This window comes from Hypomesus transpacificus, chromosome 23, assembly GCF_021917145.1.
Source record: "Hypomesus transpacificus isolate Combined female chromosome 23, fHypTra1, whole genome shotgun sequence".
Taxonomy (NCBI): Eukaryota; Metazoa; Chordata; class Actinopteri; order Osmeriformes; family Osmeridae; genus Hypomesus; species Hypomesus transpacificus.
The window spans coordinates 6,325,128-6,338,370 of record NC_061082.1 but is presented as its reverse complement, the minus strand read 5'-3'; the positions used below and the strand labels follow the sequence as shown (position 1 = coordinate 6,338,370).

The window sequence follows — 13,243 nt, the reverse complement described above, 5'->3', positions numbered from 1 at the left end:
CTTTGTTAATGAAAGAGGATCAGGAATGGGTTGTACAGGTGACAAAATGAAAAACAAATGCAGTTAATTCTATTGAGATGATTTGTTGTAGAAAATATTTTCATCACTATATGACTTTTGTCAGTGTTTTCACAGCTTTGTGATAATGTTCAATGGGTTATTTTAAGCAGTCTTTTCCAACATACTGTATATCCCGGTGAAACTGCAGAGAATCATGTACATGTATACAGTTATATTGATCACATTTATGAATTTTTCTAGTGATACATCATCAACACATCATGATCATTTCACACCTTGATGAGCTTCATAGAATCCAAGCGAGTCCATTTATCTTGTAACTCTAGCATGACCATGCATTGCTGTGCAGCCATGGAACATTATTGATCAAAGAAGTGGAACAAGAAGTCAATAGAGGGGAGCGTTCCTCAGTCTGGCCTTGTACTGTGGTTATGCCATCATTCTCCCCTTCGCTTCAGCCCAGTGGAATGAACCAAGGAGTAAGCTCAGAGGAGTAAGCTCCACAGATCCTGCTCAAATCCCTGCCCTCTTCATGCCATTGAAAATACACTATGGCTCATTACTCTGGAATCAACTTGTGAAATGGGGTGGAAAACAACAACAGAGGAAATGCTTGCAGCTGCTCAGTCAACCCCAATGTGTGTGTGTGTGTGTGTGTGTGTACGTGTGTGTTAAATGAAATACAGCCTATGAGAGATCGGAAGAGATTCAGTATTCTAATTGATATATTTTTTTGTATCAGCACTGGGCACACAAAGGTTCCCCTGGAGAGATCCAGTGAGTGCTGCTCGGCAGGACCCAGGTGAACTGGAGTCAGGCTTGGGGCTCATTCATTCCCAGGCTTGCAGGCAAGTAGGTAGAAATATCGAACTCCAACTATCACTTCTGTTTCTGATGAAGTCACACCCATTACTGTTAACAACCTAGGAAAAGTGATAGAGAGATTAGAGAGAGAGAGGGGTAAGAGAGAGAGAGAGAGAGAGAGAGAAGAGAGAGAGAGAGAGAGAGAGAGAGAGAGAGAGAGAGAGAGAGAGAGAGAGAGAGAGAGAGAGAGAGAGAGAGAGAGAGAGAGAGAGAGAGAGAGAGAGAGAGAGAGAGTGAGAGGTAGAGATTGTACATTGCAAGTTAATGGGCTATACGTGACTCTGACCTGTGTGTGATGTGGCTGGACAGTCTCCTGGCCTCCTCTGGGTCCTTCTGCCTCAGGGCCTGGTAGCTGGAGAACGACTCCACCATCCCTATGTAGCTGGACACAGGCACAGACCTCCTAACCCACACACACTTCTGCCTACAGTACACTCACATGCACACACACACACATATCACATCATCGCACATATGTATAATAAGTACTAGGTGTCTATTGGCTTTCCGCTTAGGCTCCAGAAAGGCTTCTCCAGTCGACATGGATGATAATCATCTTGCTGTTTTACCATTCCTTCTCTGTGTAGGAAAGGGCCTCGTAGGTCTGTCTGTAGAGCTCCACAGAGCTTGGGCCAAGGTGAGGATTACGATAGGGCTGCAGTGCTGCATAAAACTGTTAAAAAAATAATAATTCAGGGACTGGATTCATTAGGTAATCTTGCATTGCTAGTGTCCAGTGGTGGGGTGGTGGGATGCATCCCATTAAATATCTGATGTTCATTAACATGTCTTCTGTGTGGTTTCTGTGTTCCTACCTCTTTGCAGACATCATTGAGAGAGTTGGGGCAGCAGTCTGCATGGCTCAGTTCCATGTCCATGGTGTAGTTGATCAGGGCCAGACAACCTCTTGGCTTTAGGACCCTGTTGGCCTCCTGTAGGAATCGTGGTCGATCAAACCAGTGAAAAGCAGACATGGCTGTCAGCAGATCCACAGAACTGTCCCCGAATGGCAGGTTCTCAGCTGGACAGTGTCTGCACACACACATGAAAAGAGGGCTGAGCGGTTAGGGAATCGGGCTAGTAATCAGAAGGTTGCTGGTTGGATACCCGGCCGTGCCAAAATGAAGTTGTGTCCTTGGCCAAGGCACTTCACCCTACTTGCCTCGGGGGGAATGTCCCTGTACTTACTGTAAGTCGCTCTGGATAAGAGCGTCTGCTAAATGACTAAATGTAAATGGTTACCCACACCCACATCTGAATACTGACCTGTAGGTGATGTTCTGGGCAGTGGCATGCTCCATGGCTACCTCTAATTGGGCAGGGCTAATGTCAGTCCCCACCACTGTTGAGAAGTGATTGGCCAGCAGCCCAGTTCCCTGTCCAGACCCACAGCCTACATCTACTGCAAGTTCAAAAGGAAGGCCCTTCTGTAACAAAATAATTGAAACCCAGGAATAGACTTAAGACAGCTATAAATTAAAGTTCCAACACAAGGAAAATGTTTTGTGTGTACTAAATGTTCCTACCTTCTTCTCCAGGAAGACCAGCACCTTGTCTATGAGCTGAGCTGAAGGAGAAACTCGATATTTCCAGTAGGAGGCAGCATGCTCCTTCTCCTCAAACAGACGGTGAGCCATGGTGCTTCAACTCCTCCTAGACAGAACTTCGGACTGGTTTGCTTAGCTGCTCAACAAGTGAACCCTGCTTTTCGTTCCCAGGGTTATCCTTCCAAGGGCTATCGTAAAACAATGCATGGTCTGTGTCCTTTTTTTTCTTCATTCAGAAGGGGGTGGGGTGTGTGGCATGTTTGCTGATGAGGTTTAAAGGGACAGTTCCATGCGAAACCTGTTAGCTCAACCTTTTGTCCTCAAATGTTATGTTGTGGAATCCACATTCTATTCTAGTGTTGAATATCAACTGAATTGGAGTTGAGGATATGGCACACATGCACAGTCCTATAAAAATGGATTCAAAAGATTTAGGCAAAAATCCTTTCAGAAATATTTTAAATTATGTAATGATAGAAATTAAATAGTCATCAATCAAATTGTTTTGATGTAATAGAGACGTTAACTTAAAATGTATTGTGAAGGGTTGACAGTAATTCCAGTTACTGCGGACTGATAGTACTAAAACACATGTTTTACCTCAACCAACTTGCACATAACTTCAATGGAAAGAGGATAGCTCCGATTCAATGCACAATATATTAATAAGCACTGACAAACCGGCGCCAACATTAAACAATGATTTGTTTAGACTACTTCAGACAAAACTGACCAAGTATGATAGTGGAGCAAAGTGGGCTGTCCCTTTAAGAAGCTGAAGCAGAGCTAGTGTCATCAGGGGCAATGTCGGGCAAAGGGTCTGTCACAACCGATCAGACGACTTGTGGAGATAGAGGGGGAGGGACTTAATTGTGTTCTAGTGAGGTGGAAATAATATGTTATGAATGCAGATGAGTTCTTACCAAACCATGACAAAAAGTTCACACAAACCTAAAATGGTTGGCCTTATTCATCAAAACAAGATACCAGATTTATTAAAAAAACTGAGAGGGTACTACACAGAAGCAAGAAGCATTAGGACTGCAGTGTTTACTAGTTATGAATAAGCTGTGGTAGTTGATTAGGCGATGGCAACAAAGACTATCTGTTGGGAATGTTCACTTGGGTTTGGATGCCAGGACACAGAAATATCCAAGGTGTATCTCCATCTCAGTGTCAGGTGAAGTCACGCCCATTTCTTCCAGGAACCTACAACAATAGCAGTTCATTGACTAAGTTACTGATTAACTTCTGGACTGCTTTCCTCACAAACTTTCAGGTATGTATAGTGCATATGAATACTCTCACACTAGGAAGCCCCTTCAATCAGCTCTGTAGTTTCTATAAAATAACATCATGGCTTCAGGTAGTACCTACTAACACCACTCATGTAAAAGGTTCTATTGGATTAGGGTCATGGTCATTTCACCAGCTCATATCACCTGTTCTGTGTGTGGAGCAGCAGTGAGCTGGCAGCCTGTGGCTCTGCCCTGCTGTAGGCCTGGTACATGGAGAAGGACTCCAGAAAGCCCACCAGGGCCCTCACTGAGATGGGCTGGCTCACCTGTACACAATCAACCCTAATGGGGAAGAGGAGAAGAGATAAGGGCCGGGTTTCCCAGATTCGTTAAGAAGCTCTTAACGCTAAGAGCTTCTTAATAATGTTCTAAGAGCGTGACGAATCTGGGAAACCCGGCCAAGATCTGTGGGGCCCTGTACCTTTTAATCATCTACTTTGTAAACCACATGTCCCTATTGTGCTTAGCTACAAGGCGCAGTGTGAGATTGGCTAGATTGGGTTTACCTCTCTTTCTCTGGAAAGGGGATAGCAGCGTAGAGGTCCTGCAGTTTACTATCGGCCACAGCCACCCTGGTACTGGTGTAAGGCAACAGGGACTTCTTGAACTGAAGACACAGGGCACGCACACAAGATACACCAGGGACACAACCTTAGACTAGAAATAGGCTTGTGCGTCGAAACCACATCAAACTTCTGGTCCAGTCTAATCCATTACAGGAAGCACAGCTATATTTGAAAATTTTAGCTGTGGTTTTGTGGTTCAAAAAAAGGAGAGTAATCTACAGTTGTATTTCTATCTGATTTTTGGGGGCAATTAATTTTGACATTAATAATGTCCATACCTCTGCATGGATAAGGTTGAGTCTGTCCTCACAGGAACCATAGCGGAGGCTGAAGCTGTCAGTGTAGCCCAGTAGAGCCATGCACCCACCTGGCTTCAGGACCCGAGCTGCTTCCACCAGGAACCGGGCCTGGTCAAACCAATGGGCCGCCGAGGCGGCAGTAAGTAGGTCCACGGAACTATCCGGAAACGGGAGCTCCTCAGCGGTACCCTTCCTGTGAGTAAAGCAGAAGTAGGCTAGTTTAAAAACTGTTTAAAAACTAACACTATTAAGTAGTCACTAAAGAGGCTTATAAGCCTGTTGTTATCTGTAATCATTGTTATCTTTTTTGTTATCTTAGTCACAGAGTGGTTGGCTAGCCAACAGCGACATTCTTCAAGTCAGGCTCAGAGGCATTGAATCTGAGATATTTCACAGACATGTCAAGTATATTACATATTAACTGCACATGGCTAGGTGAACATTGACCGTTGGTCTCTGCAAACTGCTGTTTCACTGTGTTCACATGTCACACGGGCATAAACTCACCTGTAGGTGATATTGGGGTACCCTGACACTGCCCTGGCTTCCTCCAACTGTGATTTGCTGACATCAATGCCCACTACTTCCTGGAAGTGAGGCGCTAGCAGGCGGGAGTTCTGGCCTGTCCCACAGCCCAGGTCCACAGCTAGCACATGGGGCTGTCCTTTCTGAGGAGTCAACAGTCACAGTCTTACATAAATGGCTGAGTGTGTATAGCGCTAAAGACTTGACTCAGGCAATCTTTTTTAGCACATAATGTAGACCTTAAAATCCCTCTGCAGACACTGCCTCTCCAGAATGTTATAGCGCAATAAACCCACTCTCAACCTCACCTTCTGGTTCAGGTAGTTTAGGACAATGTCTGTGACCTCCTGCGGGGGTGCGATCCGGTACTTCTGGTAGATTGAGGCATGACGTCGCCCCTCAAACAGCAGGAAGGACATGGTACTCTTCTATCAAGGGTCTTGTGTTGGTAAACCAAGGAACTAATGGACCAACAGGTGAGTTTGTAACAAACCTAACAATCCTTTTTTTTAACACTCCTTTAGGCATCACGTTATTATAAACTTTAAAACTGTCCGTTAGCTCGTAACCAAGCTATCCACAAAATGTGCATGTCTGTGAATACATTTGGAAGTTTTAAGCCTTCTTGCGATTGGCCACTCCCATTATCACTCCCACTAAACTAGCATGAACAAAAACCTTCACACATACGCACACACGCACACACTTGATCCCAATGCAAAAAAAAGAAACCTACGTCGAAAACTCTGTCTGCCATAAGGAAAGGACTTTAGTACACCAACCAACCAAACCAGCCAAATACATATTGAAGCCTTAACAGGATAAACGTTGACAGTAATACAAGAAAGGGTTCTGGGAGATTTCAAGACAGACGAGGACACGCATTCTCAAACAAAATGTACTTACGTGGAGAGGACCGCTACTCAGCCTCCGAAATGTGCAAAATACGTCACGTTTAACTCCTGATTACCCGAAGCACAGTTATGCCTACGTTCGTGAACAAAATCCTGGTTTGTTTATAAAAATAAATAAATACGATATAAAATCAGTTGCGGACAAAGGCTTGGGTTGAGTGATGATTAGCATTGGCCTATGATATTCTCTAATATATCCAAAAGAACAGAGTGCACATCTAAAAGATACAATTAGTAAGTCGCTGAAGGTATACGGGGGCAATGTCAAATAATCATTATTTTCCCAGACATATTTAATTATATTCAAGAAAACATATTTGCTTAAATAATTGTTTTTGTGAAGGCAATAGTATGGCTCTTAATATCGAGACAACTTATTCAATACACTCCACATCTGTGGACCCCTATATATTTTCATAATTAAGTGCATTTTTCTTTCATTGTTATTTTTAAGAGATTCTATCTCCACCAGTTTCTCCATCACCCTCTGGTGGTCTAGGAGCCTAAATGCAGTGTGTCTTACTGTGGGTAGCAGTTGTCGAAATGTTGCATGAGTGTTGTGGTGAGTTACTGTAGCTGAAAACAATTAGCCTGGCTGCCAGCCCGACTTCTCCCCGCCCCAAAAAAATTTGATTCAGACCCTCCCCAGACCCAACTTCCCGACCAAATTTCTTTTGGGCTGGCAGCCAGGCTACTCGTATTGGAGACCAACTACAGAAAACCAGAATCTGAGCGAACCAATGAAATTGCCAGGGCGGGCTTTATACGATGATGGACAGATGATCAACAGTAACGTAATCACCCACGTCACAAAAGAGCGCTTAAGTTGAATTCGTTTTGAACAAACATTGCTACCGCTGGAGATCTGGGATGTTATGATTCTGCCATCGAGTCTGTTTTAGAAGACATCGACAGCGCATTAATTTTGAAAGAGGAACAGAGAGACGCGATCAAGGCATTTGTGATGGAAAATATGTTTGTGCCGTCCTTCCTACGGGATTCGGTAAAAGTTTAATTTATCAGCCGATGGTCGCGAAGAAGATGGGACACAATGAAAACCCAGTGGCCATTGTGGTTTCTTCTTTTCTTTTGTGGAGTTGTAATCCTAAACGGAGAACTTGTTCGTATATGCATTGCCCTTTATTGTTTCGCTCAAAAAGGTTGACCGTGTGAACAAGTACTCCCCTACCCTTAAATTAATTTTACAACACCGGCAAAAATCTTTGTATTCATTCTTCAAGCATACTTCAAGTCTGCTTGCAGTTTAGTCAGAGAATGTATAATAAAGATCCTTAAACAGGCTCGGGTTTAGTTCTGTTGACAACAACTATGCGGCGCTTAACATACGTCACATACTCTGTTGCTCTGATTGGTTGTAGATCTATCCAATTGAGCGAAGAGGCATTTGTTTTCCAGGCTCGTTTGAAACACGCCCTGTAGTCAAAGCCCAACGGAGAGTTATCAGACTCATATTCTGACTAGAATTATGAGTATGACAACGTCAGGCTAGAAAACAATGGGGTGACTGGGCATTCTTATACAGAGCTTTCCTCCTCTGGAACAGACTTATTTCTTGTTTAAAACTACATCAACAATCTTTATTTTAGTCAGTGTTATGAGTGAACTGCTGCACTAGTTCACACTTAACTGGTGGGGACCTCACCCTCACTGTTACTGTAAGTGTTATTTGTCCCTTCACATTCTCTAATCCTACTTGGACCTAGTTGCCAAGTGGACATCGGTCTCCTAAGATAGGCCACACAGAGTTTGTAGTCCCTTCCTGTCCATCTACCTGGCTGTCCTGTGATGCTGTGCTGATCCTACACTTCCCAGGCTTGTGGCCACCACTCTCTACTTACTATCGACAGTGTCACTTCATACTAGACTCTAGTGGGAAGTGACATTCCTTGTAGGCCTACAATATGAGAACGATTCATGTACAAATGCAGCAGAGAAGTAGACATCATCGCTCATCATTCCTCTTTTTCTTCTGCTTTTTAAAAAACTTACATCATAACGACAATTCATACCTTCCTCTTTTACTAAGTCCTTTTCCGGTATGTACTTTATGGATATCAGATGAAAAACCTAACGGTGAAGACATGGTAACTGGACATGGACAGTCTGTTTGTTAACATGGTGAAAGATGTACATTTCCCGAGTACGCTGGTGTTGTGGATCCTGATGTGGCTATCCAGATACATACACATTGTGTCTTCAGAAGGTGAGTGGTCAGTTGTACCAGAGACATTATGACACATCTTTGGAACACCCTTCATTTAGAAGAAGTATGGTAACAGTCTCATGCACAAAAAGAGTGTGGCTAAACTGTTGTGTTTGGCACGCTCACCAAAGAATATACAGGGAGAAAATAGTACTGACTCTTTGTCTACTCACAGCAATTTATAATATACCTTTTGTCTCCTCACAGTGTCAACAAAGCAGGTCTTCTTTGTAGCGGATGGTGATGAAAAAGTATTTCTCCCATCTCCCCCACTGACACAACGTGGGACACAGTACCAGTGGTTGAGGACCCCACATGATGGAAACCAATCCCCGTCATCTGTCACAATAAATGAGAATAGTCCGAATCTGTTTTCCCAAGGAGGCGAGCATGATCTAACCATGGAGCCCCTGTCTTCTCTTGCAGGAGTATTTTTGTTCACCCAAACACAACCAAATGTACTCCCATTGGCAAGATTTGAGGTGTTTGCTGTTGAATGTAAGTTGACCAGTTTCTCTCTGTTATAGCTTCAGATTTCATTTTTTTGTGCTTAAAACTTCACCAATGTCTACAATTTCACATGTTTCACATTTGTATTGTCATTGGGATTGTTTACGTTTACGAAATCACTGAGTTTTGCCATTTGTTTCCATTTCAAGTTACGCCGCTACGTTTATTGTTGGATCTGGGTTCTGATGTCAGTATGAGCTGTAAGTTGCCTCATATGCCTGAGGCAGCCACACTGCAGTGGGAGGCCGAGGACAACCTCTCTTCTAACACCACATTGTTCTACAACAACACAGCCTACGTCATCATCCACAGTGTTGACCAGCAAAACAAAAAGCGATATGACTGTGTAGTCCGACTCAACGGAACACGGGTATTTGGAGCAGGATTTTTGCTGGACATAGAAGCATGTGTGTACAGTATTGTATGATTTATTACTAGTGATTCAATCATATGCAAAGTAAATATTCCTAAATGACGCAAACGTTTAAAGAACATTGTAACTGATGTGTGCCTACATGTGCTGTTGCATTTTAACTGTAAAAATCTTTTTTGAAAAAGGTGCTATCAATAAGTCTACTAGTCATGACTTCACGACAAGTAAATGATTTGATGTTCAAATGATCAAGCGCTGTCGGTTTTGGCATTGATTTAATGTACTTAGAATTTAGTGTCTAATGTTAACCTTCAACTTAAAACAAACTGATGGAATAATGACGTATCTGTTTTGTCTTAATACTGAATACTTGACCTCCCATTTACATTTTTGTTCATGTTTCTTTTTGTTCTCAGACACATTTAAGACTCAGGTGACTTTATTCAGAGAGAGCAGCAACAGTAGTGAGGTGGATCTGAGTTGCAGGAGTAAATCTGAATACCTTCGAGCCAAATGGACCAGGACCTCATCTTCTCAACCAACAGAAGTTGTTATGACCTCATCCAAACGCACCTCATCTGATGGGTTACAGCGAGACCGGTTCTCATCACCTGCCTTCAGTGGTGTTGACTACCCCATGCGTATCTCACCACTGATATTTGAAGATGGTGGAGAATACAGATGCATATTTGATCGTCCTGAGAGTATCTACAGTTCCGAGCGTGTCTTAAGTTCTGAGCGTGTCTTAGTGAAACTCATTACTATTCAAGGTAAGTCCATGTACACTACAGTACTATCACTACATGATTACCAATAATATTAAATCTACAGTTTTTGTTTTAGTGTATATTCATGTCATTGTACATACATATTATACATATCATACATATCATTCATTATTTTATTGTTCATTTCTAAGAATGAGATGGAGTCATGATCTTTTCTCCACCAGTTTCTGTTGCGCTCTCTGGTGGTGAGGATGGGGACCAGCCAGTGGTCCTCACCTGTGAGCTGTCAGAGCTGAGCGATGTCCCAGTGACCCTGGCCTGGCTAAGGAGGGAGGGCAGCGGGGTGCTGATGATCCGACAGGAAGTCCTGACAGACAGCAGGCTGCTCAGTGTGACCCTGCCCAGCCTCCATACAGACCAGCTGTTCTGGGAGTGTGTGGTCTTCTCTCAGGGCCTGCTCAGAGCCAGAGTACCCCTGAACCTCACAGACAGCTATGACAAGATCCCTACTCCTGTTACACCCAGACGAAATGCAGGTAGGAATAATGAAGATTTTTTCTTTCTATTGAAGTAATCTGAATAATTATTACACAGTTCAATCAACATATAAAACCTAATAACTTTTGCAAAACTAGAAATGACTAGATATGGAAGCTCTTCTCCATCTCTTGGAGATAGTCTTCTTCTATCTAGACGCAGTCTTAAAAATTAGGCTTCAGCCCTTAAAACAAATCACAATTTCAATCTGTGACACCATTCGACTGAAATCCTCCATGTCTGTCTGTCTCATATGTGGCAAAGCAAACTCCTTTCACCTTTGGATGATTGTGGCCTGCTCTGTGCTGCTCTTCACTGGGATCCTGACTGTGGCTTTGCTGTTCTACTACAGGAAAGCCAGAAACAGAGAGACAGCTTCAAGGCCTGTGCTGAACAGTGTGTAGTATGGTTTTATTCTCAGCTGGTACATAATGCTCGTAGCAATATCACTGTAATGTATTGGGATTTAATCTCCTTGTGCTTTTCCTCGTTTGAAAGTTGTAGCGTCACCCTCTCTGACAGATCAGGATGACCCAGTCTACGGTAACGTCACAAACAACCCTCCAGACAAAGGTAATCTATACAGACACTGGGTACAATACTGTAGGGTGTTAAATATTGGCCAAACAACCCAAACCAATTCCCCTATGGTTTAAAGGAAGATGGGAAACTGAACAGTGTATTAGCATGAATCAAATAATGCCAATACAAATATCATTCCAGTTATTTGACTCTATGGGTTAAATCAGAGCAAGAAGGGTCAAAGTAAGGTTAAAACGAAATATGCATTTAATAACATTGCAAATGAATTAAATCAATTACAAGGCAAACATGTTACAAAATCAAAGCTTTAAATCTTACCTACTCTATCATGATCATTGTAAATCAGAGAGACGAAAGAGGTGAGCAAGGAGTAGGACAGTAGGATAAGGGAGAACTGAGGAGAAGGTCTCAGGAGATGAAGAATCCACAAAACAATGCATTACAATTCCCCTCATACACAAGCAGGGGCGTAACCAGAAACATATTTTTAGGTAAGCCTAGAAAAATACGGATAGGCATCTTTTCGTTTTTTGTACTTAATTACTTTACGATGTGCACCCGGTGGAAACATTTTCGGAGATATTTTCGTTTTTGGCCAGGCCTTAGAACAAATTGGGTAGGCCTGTGCCTACCCAGGCCTACCCTTGGCTACGCCCCTGTACACAAGACCAACCAATCAGACCACATCTTGAATGGGGTGTGAGAGCCATCAAGTTGAGATTGTACAGAAACTACCGATTTTAGCGTATGAGAGGTGGGACAGGTTGACACCCACCCTTACAGTACAGACGTATCCATGGTGATCCACCTCTGGAACATTCTGGATGTAACTCTGCATTGGCAGCACCTGCATTGTGTGGGGTGAGAGATGTGGACAGGGTGAGGACAGGATCTAGTAATGATAACCAGATCTTGTGTGTGAATGTCGTTCCAGACAGTCATAGGAGTCCAACAGAGGGAGAGAACAACATGGACATCCATTACTCTTGCATCTCTTTAAGTGGGCTAAAGCCTAGAGGTGAGTTGATCATTAAAAAATATCCAATGGGTCAGGCTAAACTCTCAAACATTTGTTTGTTTTTATGATAAAAATGTGCACCTTTTTCCTTTATACAGAGCAAAATAGGAATTCTGAAACAAGTGGGGTACAGTAATTTTTTTTTGAGAATTTGTAGATGTGAGATTCATGTGCAGAAAAAAAAATCGTTATATCGTTCTTTTCTTATTCAACAGGATGGGGATGGTGTAATCTACTCAGCTGTCAGCATAAATTGAAGAATCCATTGTGATATGGAAAGAAATACTGGACAAGCTTGCTTATCTTTCAGTACTGGATTTAACATATACTGTATTTCTTAACAAATTGATTATTTAAAATGAACTGTTACCTATGCTACAAACGTCCATAGTAGGCTACCACCATACATTACAACCTTACATTTCCTTTTCATCTTGAGTTCAATTGATAATTTTGATAATGCCCTTTACCCTGTCTGGATGAGAAAATGTGCAGAGAAATAGAAAATACATTTTTGGGTACTGATATGGTGTTAATTAATCTGCCTCTCTGTGCTCTTTTTTAATGTAATTACATTTTGTAATTGCGTTTACGTCGTCTTAAAAATGAATCATTGTTTTACTGTAATTTTCATTTCACAAAGAAGGCAGGAGAGGGGGCTGTTGGTCAACACAAGGTACCAGGGACAGGAAATTGAGAAAGGGGTACATTTCTTTCAACTCGCTAAATACTATCTATGCTTATTTCTGCAATTGCTGATAAAAAATAATTGCTTGAATATCTTTTTCTCTAACTCACAAAGGTATGCAACCCACACAGGATGAATGGGAAGCACATCCATAATGAAGGCTTTCACCAACAGACAGGTGCAGACGAGAACCAAGATTCTTTCTCGTACTCTGTGGTGCTTGTGTGGTGCGTGTGCATGCGAGTAAGAGAGACAGAAAAAGAGAACAATATTGTAAGGGAAAGCAATTGAAAGGATTCAAGGTCTTGTTAAATGAAAGCTTTCATAACTGACAAAAATGAGAAAGGGGAGACATAGCCTGAATTCCATTCAAAAACACCCCCCCCCCCCCACACACACACACACACACACACACACACACACACACACAATAACAAGGACCACAGGTGTGAAAAGAAAGTGACAGTAGAGTGGGCCAAGGCTGACACATGCTTTGTTTGTCACTATGGCTACCCATCACCATGACGGTTTGTGGGCGGAAGAGGGAGGGGACACTGAGAGGGGAAATCAGGACATGTGGTAAGCTTT

General features: G+C 42.6%; 3 protein-coding genes across 9 annotated transcripts; 1 reads left to right on the top strand and 2 right to left on the bottom strand.

Moving 5' to 3' along the window:
* Positions 1 to 651: 651 nt before the first annotated feature.
* zgc:162780 (uncharacterized protein LOC555377 homolog) lies at positions 652 to 2,762 on the bottom strand. 4 transcript variants are annotated; one of them, XM_047046996.1, is made up of 6 exons: positions 2,412 to 2,762; positions 2,152 to 2,309; positions 1,701 to 1,917; positions 1,455 to 1,558; positions 1,172 to 1,267; positions 652 to 944 (listed from the first exon to the last, which is right to left on the bottom strand). In XM_047046996.1, the coding sequence occupies exons 1-6, from the start codon at positions 2,520 to 2,522 to the stop codon at positions 848 to 850; spliced, it is 783 nt and encodes a 260-aa protein (XP_046902952.1). In that variant the 5' UTR covers positions 2,523 to 2,762; the 3' UTR covers positions 652 to 847. The 4 variants fall into 4 exon arrangements, with proteins under 4 accessions (XP_046902952.1, XP_046902950.1, XP_046902951.1 ...); XM_047046994.1 differs by having other exon boundaries at positions 1,172 to 1,309; positions 2,412 to 2,761; XM_047046995.1 differs by having other exon boundaries at positions 2,152 to 2,312; positions 2,412 to 2,760.
* Positions 2,763 to 3,389: 627 nt separating this feature from the next.
* Positions 3,390 to 6,131, bottom strand: zgc:162396 (uncharacterized protein LOC555292 homolog). 2 transcript variants are annotated; one of them, XM_047046860.1, is made up of 7 exons: positions 6,027 to 6,131; positions 5,429 to 5,581; positions 5,103 to 5,263; positions 4,575 to 4,788; positions 4,237 to 4,337; positions 3,875 to 4,012; positions 3,390 to 3,641 (listed from the first exon to the last, which is right to left on the bottom strand). In XM_047046860.1, exons 2-7 carry the CDS (start codon positions 5,537 to 5,539, stop codon positions 3,551 to 3,553), a joined length of 816 nt encoding a protein of 271 aa, XP_046902816.1. In that variant the 5' UTR covers positions 5,540 to 5,581; positions 6,027 to 6,131; the 3' UTR covers positions 3,390 to 3,550. The 2 variants fall into 2 exon arrangements, with proteins under 2 accessions (XP_046902816.1, XP_046902815.1); XM_047046859.1 differs by lacking the exon at positions 6,027 to 6,131 and having other exon boundaries at positions 5,429 to 6,020.
* Positions 6,132 to 7,008: 877 nt separating this feature from the next.
* Positions 7,009 to 12,745, top strand: LOC124485400. 3 transcript variants are annotated; one of them, XM_047046998.1, is made up of 11 exons: positions 7,009 to 7,037; positions 8,114 to 8,258; positions 8,466 to 8,756; positions 8,918 to 9,175; positions 9,558 to 9,911; positions 10,094 to 10,405; positions 10,671 to 10,802; positions 10,905 to 10,979; positions 11,884 to 11,967; positions 12,066 to 12,094; positions 12,183 to 12,745. In XM_047046998.1, exons 2-11 carry the CDS (start codon positions 8,150 to 8,152, stop codon positions 12,222 to 12,224), a joined length of 1,686 nt encoding a protein of 561 aa, XP_046902954.1. In that variant the 5' UTR covers positions 7,009 to 7,037; positions 8,114 to 8,149; the 3' UTR covers positions 12,225 to 12,745. The 3 variants fall into 3 exon arrangements, 2 of the variants coding, with proteins under 2 accessions (XP_046902954.1, XP_046902953.1); XR_006958060.1 differs by lacking the exon at positions 7,009 to 7,037 and having other exon boundaries at positions 7,910 to 8,258; positions 10,759 to 10,802; XM_047046997.1 differs by lacking the exon at positions 7,009 to 7,037 and having other exon boundaries at positions 7,914 to 8,258.
* The last annotated feature ends 498 nt before the right edge of the window (positions 12,746 to 13,243 follow it).